Source organism: Monoraphidium neglectum, assembly GCF_000611645.1.
Source record: "Monoraphidium neglectum strain SAG 48.87 unplaced genomic scaffold scaffold00216, whole genome shotgun sequence".
Lineage (NCBI taxonomy): Eukaryota > Viridiplantae > Chlorophyta > Chlorophyceae > Sphaeropleales > Selenastraceae > Monoraphidium > Monoraphidium neglectum.
In genome coordinates this window covers 29,414-37,679 of record NW_014013412.1, presented here as the reverse complement: position 1 = coordinate 37,679, position 8,266 = coordinate 29,414, and the positions used below count along the sequence as shown (strand labels likewise).

The window sequence follows — 8,266 nt, the reverse complement described above, 5'->3', positions numbered from 1 at the left end:
GTGTGTGTGTGTGTGTGTGTGTGTGTGTGTGTGTGTGTGCGTGTGCGTGTGCGTGCGCGTGCGTAGGCACTCATGCGCGCAAGGTTGCACATATACCGCTGCATCAGTCCGTCTGCATGCCTCGGCGATTCTGCTGTGGCGCAGCCGCTGCTGCCCCCGACACGCACCCCTGGCCTTTGTGCGGGCCGCCACGAGCGCGCGTCGAGCGCCGAGCGAGTCGCCTCCCAGGCGGCGGGTCCCAGGCACCCCTCGACGTGCGGCAGAGCTTGGGACTCCTCCAGCTGGAGAACCATGAAGCGCTGCACGAGGCGCTGGTAGTGCCTGGAGAAGAGGGAAGCGAGGGTCAACAGCCTGAGGGAAGGGACGTGAGAAGCAGCTCAACAGCTGCCAGCACGCGTGCTGCATGGGCGCAGCCAGACTTTGAGCGTTGGTGCTGACACATAGGCATACATGGCATGTGTTGTACGTACCTAGGGGCGCGGCTCGCCCAGGCTGCGTTGCACAGCTGCCCAGCACCAGTGGGAGCTGCAAACGCACTGCAAGCACATTGATGCATAAGCATGCGCGCGCTCAACACATGCACGCGTGTGCACACGCGCGTCCACTGGTGGATGCGCACAATCCCAAAAATGTACATGCACGCGCGCGCAACATGCGCACGCACACACGTACGCACACACGCAAGGACGCACCTGCAGAGCCACACTGAGCTGGGCACCAACATCAGCTCGTCTGGCGCATAGCCCTCTGCGGCCAGCCCGTACGCGTCGCGCCACATGTGGAAGAATGGCCGGCAGGCGGCGCGCTCGTCCACCTCCTGCGCGTGATGATGACGACCGAGCAAAACGCCCAGGCAAGATTTTTTGGTTGAGCCAGTCGGCTTATCTCTACTTGTGATACGCAGCAAGTGCAACACGCCCACAGCCCTGCGATTCCCAGCGCAAAGCCAGCCCGACAAGGCGGGGGTTAGCCACAAGACCACACCCATGAAAAAAAAACGCAGAGACCACTTGTTGCCATGAGTGGCTGCACAAGTTGTTCTCACCTCAAACGCGTTACCGGCTCGACCCGTGGACACCCGCGAGTACCAGACCCACAGGCCGTGGCGCGCGAAGAAGAGCGCGCGCCTGGTGTCCCCACACCTGGGGCCGCAGCACAGGGGAACAAGCGGCGGTCCCCGTCATCTTCACGCGCAAGCGGCGGCTCGCAGCCATCAACAGGATTGCTGCACCAAGCAGATCATCAGCGGGGGCGGCGAGACGCAGCACGCCGTCCCGCGGCCCCGTCCCTTGGCGGCGGCTGCGGTGGCTGTTTCCCATTTCACCTGTGGTGGTGCTCCGCGAGGGCCGTCAGCGCGTCAAAGAACACCAGGGGGGACCCCGTCTCCAGTTGCAATGAAGCGTAGCGCCTTGGTTCCTGGCGCCACCACTGGTAGTCCAGGGGCCCCGGAAACAGGACCCCCTCCAGCAAGTCGGCGAGCCGCCGCGTCTCCTGCGGGAGTGCACACGGGATTCGCAGCCTGGGTGTGAGTGCGCCGCCGGCGCGCTGCGCTCTGCACGCTAGGCTGTGGCGTGACGGGAGGAGAACGCGCGCGGCGGCCAGTGTCGGGTGCAGAGAGGCTGCCTGACAAAGCGTGCGGGGCAGGCCTTGCGACCGGCGCTCGCGCGTCACAGCTGTTCACTTGCTCTCGCGAGCCCAGCATTGGAGCATGCGCACGTTTGGCGGTGACCGGAAGGGCCGCTCTGTGGCCATCCTGCAGGTGAGAGCCTGCGCCGCCGCCCAGACAAACGATGCTGTGACGCTCAAGTGGAAGTCCTTCTGCTCTTTCTCCGACGCCAGCGCCGCACCGCCAAGGGCCGCAGCCACCTGAATTGTGTAGGGAAGGGGGGTCACTGCTTATAGGATGAAGGTTGAGAAGCAAACAGCACACTACACCATGTCAGGAGAGTTGCGTGCTCAAGCGCCACACCGTTTGGTCCAAGTCCCGGCAGAGGCCAGCCCCATCGATACTCCCTTTGGCACGCGCACGATGTGCTCCCGAATGCATTCACCTCTCGCACCTCGTTCAACGCCGCAAGTATGGGCGCCCCGCCCTCCGCAGCGCCCAGCAGCAGCCGCCGCCACGCCAGCCCTGCGGCCATGCCGAGCGCCTCTGCGGCGATTGCGGCCGGCAGGCGCACGAGCGAGGCCGTGCCGGCAGATTCGAGCAGCGGCGGGGCGATGACGTCGTGCAATGCGGACCAGCGGCAGGCCGCGGTGACGTCATCATCCACTGCTGCGTCACCCGGCGCGCCGAACATGGCTGCGGCCGTCCATGCCACGTGCTCCTCAGCGGTGACGGCAGCTATATTCGTGGTGGACCAGGCAAACCTGCGGCGTACACGCACCGAGTGTAAGGGTGGGGCAGCATCGCCACTTGCTGCTGCGCAACAAGAACATGAGGAGTCGAGGCTCGCAGGGAGGTTTTTGAGTTTGGAGGCCGGCGGGCGGCTGGGCGGGTTCTCAGGCTTGGTGCTGCTTCGTCGGGCCCTCCAAGCATGTTATTGCTCTGGAGGCCGTTACTTTACATGACTCAGTGCATCGGGCCGCAGCTGCCCACAATCGCGCCCTCACCTGATGCATCGGGGCCCCGGAAAGCCACCTGGCACCTCTGCTGCTGACGGCATCTCCTGCAGCTCGCCAGTCACCAACTGCAGTGCCTTCTGTATAAGATGCTGCTCTGCCTGTTGCTCTTCCCCCTCCTCCTCCTCCTCCTCCTCTTCCTCCTCCTCCTCCACCAGCACCTCGTCCAGCTGCAGCTGCTGCTGCTGCTGCTGCTGCTGCTGCTGCTGCTGCTGCTGCTGCTGCTGCTGCTGGGCGTTAGCCGAGGGCACTTTGAACAGGTCCTGCAGCGCCGGCAACGGCAGAGTGGCCACAGGCAGCTCCGAAGCCCAGGCCCTATCCCGCAAATGACGTGCCGCACGCAGCTGCAGCGTCAAAGTGGAGAGTACGTGCAGCAGTTGTGAAGCAGGTAGCTCGTGCACCGACCGGTTGCTCGAGGCAACCTCTGGTTGCGCTGCCAGCATGTCCTCGACCTTCTCGAGGCTTGCCATGAAAAAAGCTGTCCTGCTGCACCCGCGAGTACGAGCGAAGCAGGGGAGCCGCTCTGGCTGCTGCCGCCTTGTGCAGGCGCGACTGCCGTCGCTCTGCACGCGCGGCAGCAGCTTCCAGGGCTGGACGTTGCTGCTGCAGCTTTGCAAAGGCCATCGCCAGGTTGAGGCGCTCTAGGCTGGTGAGGCGCTCAAACCCGGCTTTTGTCAAGCGCAGATTTCTGTTGGGTGTCGAGCCACGGCTGCGCGGCTCATCCCCCTGACTCTCAAACTTCTCCTCCACCCTGGCCAATGCACCGGTCAGCAACGATATGGCGCCTGCTGCGAGGCCCGCCAGGGCCCCTCCAACGCCACGAGCGCCGCTGTCGCTGCCGCTGGCACGGACTTGCACCACCAACAGGCGGCGCTGCGGAAGGCGGTCGAAAGCAGGTCGCGCTGATGACTGGCTTGCATCTTGTCTTTGAAGCAGCCGTGCACGCAACATTTCAGTTTGGGCCGTGTGACATGGGAGTGACGACACGATCTGCACGATCTTGCAGACAATCAAATAATGCGGTGTGGAACAACGTATGTTTCATTTTGTGATTGATGTACTGGAATTGCCAGTTGATAGTTGTATGCAAGCTGCGCATACCGTATCAGCGGTTGCTGGCACATCCGTGAGGCACTGTACCTGCGCAATGGCATCTAGTGCAACGTTCAAACAAAACATGTAAAAAGCTTGTACGATCGTCGGACACCACTCTCAAGCAGATCGTGTCGTGACTCCCATGTCACCACACACGGCTCAAACTGAAATGTTGCGTGAACGGCTACTTCACAGACAAGATGCAAGTCAAGCATCAGTGCGACCTGCTTCCGCTAGCCTTCCGCAGCGCCGCCCGTTGGTGGTGCAAGTTCGTGCCGGCGGCAGCGATAGCAGTGCTCGTGGCGTTGGAGGGGCGCTGGCAGGCATCGCAGCAAGCGCCATGTCATTGCTGAGCAGTGCAGCGGCCAGGGTGGAGGAGATGTTTGACGGTCAGGGGGCTGAGCTGCCGCAGCCCACAACCCAACTTGAACCTGCCATTGTCAAAAGACCGGCTGGAGCAGGTGCGGCACGTGGTGATGATGGCTCTAAAACAGCTGCACCAGCAACGCCCAGCCCTGGAGGCTGGTGCCGCGCGGCGCGCGCAGAGCGACGGCAGCGGCACCTGCACCAGGCGGCAGCGGCTAGCGCGGGCCCGGTGCTTCGCCCCTGCTCGCGCGTGCCGCGGGACGGCTCTGCCCTCCTTAATGGCAAGCAGGGAGGAGACCAGGGACATGGCGCACGCAATATCAGGCAGTGCCTGGGGCGTCCTGTCGGATATCGACCTGCTTGTGCTGAGTTTATTGCCGCTGCTGCCACCGCTGCCGCCCCGTCGCTGCTGCCACGCACACACGCAGTGCGCCGGCTGCAGCCTTCAACGTTGAAATTTCAACTCATCTGGTGCTGCTCCGTACGCGCGGCGGCGCCCTTCAGGAGCTGCTGCTGCTTTTCAAGGTACTAACGGGCAACGTAAAGCGCACTGCCAACCTCTTCATCCGTCCTACACTGAATCATCTCTGACAGACATGTATCATCTCTGGCAGACATTCAGGGGTTTGACGGCTGTGCGCGTTTCAGGTCGTCCCTGCTGCCTTGGCTCATCCCAGTCCAAGGCCTCCTTTGACGTCCTGATGACGCCTGCGGCACTACTGACCGAGGACACAGCACCTGCAGCGAGGCTGGCCTGTGGCTTTCCGCAAGTATGTCCACTGCCGTCGACGGCGTCGTTGCTGCTGGCAAGCACCACACTGTCCTGTGTCGCAGTGCACTGCGACAACTCTGACACGTGTCAGAGTTGCAGGCGTTGGGCAGTGGCCTCCCTGGTGACTATGGCGCGTGCTGGTTGTACATGGAAGTCGAAGACAACATGGGATTGCTGGTTTTGAAGTGTGCAATGATTTTGAACTGTACATCGTACCGTAATGATCTCTTCGAAGTCAACGGCTGCGACTGTGTGCCCGGAATCAACAACAGAAAGCACCTGTGAGTGCCTCGTTTCTCGCGTCACAGGCTCAACATCTTAGAAATGACACTGCTGACACCGATGAGTGCACACGTCACTCGCATTCCCGTGACACTCACGGACGTCCCAGCAACCGCTGATACGACGCGTTGATACCGGTACAACGGCGTACTGGCACATCTGTAGCGTGATTACTGGCACATTCACAATCTAATCAATCACGTGTATAGGATCGTCCGACATCACTGGCTTTTTTGATCATGCAGATCGTGTCGTGACCCCCGTGTCACACTGCCCAGACAGAAATGTTGCGTGCACGTCTGCTGCGACGACACGATGCAAGTCAGGCCTCAGCGCGACCTGGCACCACCGGCCTGCCGCTGCGCCGCCCGTTGGTGGTGCAAGTCCGTGCCACCAGCAGCGACAGTGTTGGAAGGGCGCTGGCGGGCCTCGCAGTAGACGCCATGTCATTGCTGACCGGTTTAGTAGCCAGGGTGGACGAGAAATTCGAGGGTCAGAGGGCTGAGCTGCGTGACCGCAGCTCACCACCTGACAGAACCGCCCAGGCTTCAAAAGAAGAGCTACAGCTTGCCTTGGGCGTGGCGATGGCCGTTGCACAGCTGCAACAGCAGTGCCCAGCCCTGGAAGACGCTGCCGTGCACGCAGAGGGCCGGCAGCGGCGCCTGCACCATGCGGCAGCAGCAGCTGGCGGGGGACCGGTGCTTCGCGCCTACTCGCGCATACAGCAGGTCGACAACCGCTCTCCTCCTGGAAAGCCTTGCAGAGTCCAGGAAGGTGGTGCAAGGGCCATCTGGCATTGCCTGGAACGACCTGCCGGATCGCGAGCATTTCTTTCCAGGAGTGCAGTACCTACTCTTCTTTATGGCGCTGCAGCTGCGTGCCACACGCCAGACTAGCGGGGAGGGGGGTTCGGTGCTGCCTGTGGCCACGCTGGTGTTGCCAGCGACGCAGGATCTGTTCAAAGTGCCCTCGGCTAGCGCCCAGCAGCAGCAGCAGCAGCAGCAGCATCAGCAGCAGCAGCAGCAGCAGCAGCAGCTGGAGGAGGAGGAGGAGGAGGAGGAGGAGCAGGGGGAGGACAAGCCAGAGCAGCGGCTGTTTCAAATGGCTCTGCAGACGGTTTTGGGCAAGCTGCGGGAGCTGCCGGCGGCAGCTGACGTGCCAGCTGGCTTTCTGAGCCCTGAAGGCATCAGGTGAGAGCGCGAATGGGTGAAGATACACTCCTATGCGCCAAGCCCTTTGAAAGGTGTCCACACTGGACACATGCCGGGCCCGGCAAAGCAGCATCAAGCACGTGTGTTTGCCTGGTCGCCAGCTGCCCCCTGCTGCCCAGACCTCTCCGTGAGCCGCGCGCAACCCCTCAAGTGCTTGTTGCGGAGCAGCATTGTTGATGCTGCTGCACCCTTAACGTTGGCCGCAGTTTTGCCTGCATTACCACGAACATCGCTGCCGTCGCCGCCGAAAATCACGTGACAAGGACAGCCTTGGCGATATTCGGCGCGCATGGCGACGCAGCAATGGATGATGACGTCACTACGGCCTGCCGCTGGTCGGCATCGCGCGCCGTCATCGCGCCGCCGATGCTCGAATCTGGTGGCACCGCCTCGCTCGCGCGCCTGCCGGCCGCGATCGCCGCAGAGGCGCTCGGCGCAGCCGCGGCTCTCGCGTGGCGGCGGCTGCTGCCGGGAGCTGCAGAGGGCGGGGCGTCCATGGTTGCGGCGCTGAACGAGGTGCGGGAGGCGAATGAGAAGGGGGGCTGATGCGCGTGCCCAAGAGAGTGTCGTTGGGGCTGACTTTTACAGGGGATTGGGGGCGAACGTTGCGGCGCCAGGTTCTGCGACTCCCCTGACATGCCGAGGTAGAGGTTGGTTGCCTCTCAACCTCGCGCATACAAGCAGTAACACCGCTTCCCTTACCCTACACGCTGCAGATGGCTGCCGCCCTCGCTGGCGCGGCGCTGGCGTCGGAGAAAGCGCAAAAGGACGTCCGCTTGGATGTCGGCGTGTCGCATGCCTGGGCGGCGGCGCAGGCCCTCACCTGCAGAATGGCCACGGAGCGGCCCTCCCGGTCGCCGCCAAACGTGCGTATGCTGCAATGCTGGCGCAAGCGGGAGCCAGTCAGCGGCTGTGACGCGCAAGAGCGGGTCACGCGACGGACCCCGCACGCTCTGTTAGGCACCCTGGCCCGCACCTGACGGTCGCCGCCGCCCGCGTCTTCGTCCCTCTGCGCCTCAGATACGCCGCGGTCCTTCGCACAGCGCGCAGCGCACTCGCCCGCACTCAGGCTGCGGGTCCCGTGTCCGCTTCCGCAGGAGACGCGGCGGCTCGCCGACCTGCTGACGGGTGTCCTCTTTCCGTGCTTCATCGACTACCAGCTGTGGCGGGAACAAGATGTCCCCCACACCGCCTCCCAGCTGGAGTTTGCATCCCCCCTGGTGGGATTTGACGCGCTGGCGGCCCTCGCGGAGCACCATCACAGGTGAAAACAGCCAAACGCACCGCAGCCGGCACCAAAGGGCGGGGCCGTGGGACGGGGGGCTGCAGCCTCGCTGCCTTTGCAACCTGCTGCGTGCGATGCTGTTGCTGACGGCTGCGCTCTGAAGCCGCTTCCTGCACTCCTCTATTGCGGCCGCAGGTGTGGGGACACCAGGCGCGCGCTCTTCTTTGCGCGCCACGGCCTGTGGGTCTGGTATGCGCGCGTGTCCACAGGTCGAGCTGGCAACGCGTTTGAGGTGAGCACGCACGGTGGGAGCAACAGGCGGCCCATCCGGTTTTGCACTGGGCATGGTCTCGTGGCAACCCCCACCTTCCTGGGTGGCTATTAGGGCTGGTATCACGACGTAACACGCATGGCTGGGGGCGTGTCGCACCTATCCCATCACAAGCTGAATTATGCGCTTTGACTGATTGTTCAGGACTCATCTGGTTGCGTTGCTCGGGCGTCCTCATCACGCGCAGGAGGTGGACGAGCGCGCCGCCTGCCGGCCCTTCTTCCACATGTGGCGCGACGCGTATGGGCTGGCGGCAGAGGGCTATGCGCCAGACGAGCTGATGGAGGTGCCCAGCTCGGTGTGGCTCTGCAGGTGTGTGTGTGTGTGTGTGTGTGTGTGTGCGTGCGTGTGTGTGTGTGTGT

General features: G+C 63.2%; 2 protein-coding genes across 2 annotated transcripts in view; one reads left to right on the top strand and one right to left on the bottom strand.

The window, feature by feature from the left end:
• Positions 1-1,677: 1,677 nt before the first annotated feature.
• MNEG_2006 (hypothetical protein) lies at positions 1,678-3,092 on the bottom strand (the record flags this gene model as incomplete). Its single annotated transcript, XM_014049520.1, has 3 exons — positions 1,678-1,866; positions 2,061-2,370; positions 2,614-3,092. The coding sequence occupies 3 exons, from the start codon at positions 3,090-3,092 to the stop codon at positions 1,678-1,680; spliced, it is 978 nt and encodes a 325-aa protein (XP_013904974.1).
• Positions 3,093-5,998: 2,906 nt separating this feature from the next.
• Positions 5,999-8,266, top strand: part of MNEG_2005 (hypothetical protein) — a gene marked incomplete at both ends in the record, with an annotated part of 10,336 nt that continues 8,068 nt past the window's right edge. Inside the window, 6 exons of the mRNA XM_014049519.1 lie at positions 5,999-6,327; positions 6,555-6,864; positions 7,065-7,214; positions 7,446-7,612; positions 7,769-7,865; positions 8,092-8,216. Coding sequence (XP_013904973.1) covers positions 5,999-6,327; positions 6,555-6,864; positions 7,065-7,214; positions 7,446-7,612; positions 7,769-7,865; positions 8,092-8,216 — 1,178 coding nt within the window. The remainder of the gene's footprint in view (positions 6,328-6,554; positions 6,865-7,064; positions 7,215-7,445; positions 7,613-7,768; positions 7,866-8,091; positions 8,217-8,266) is intronic.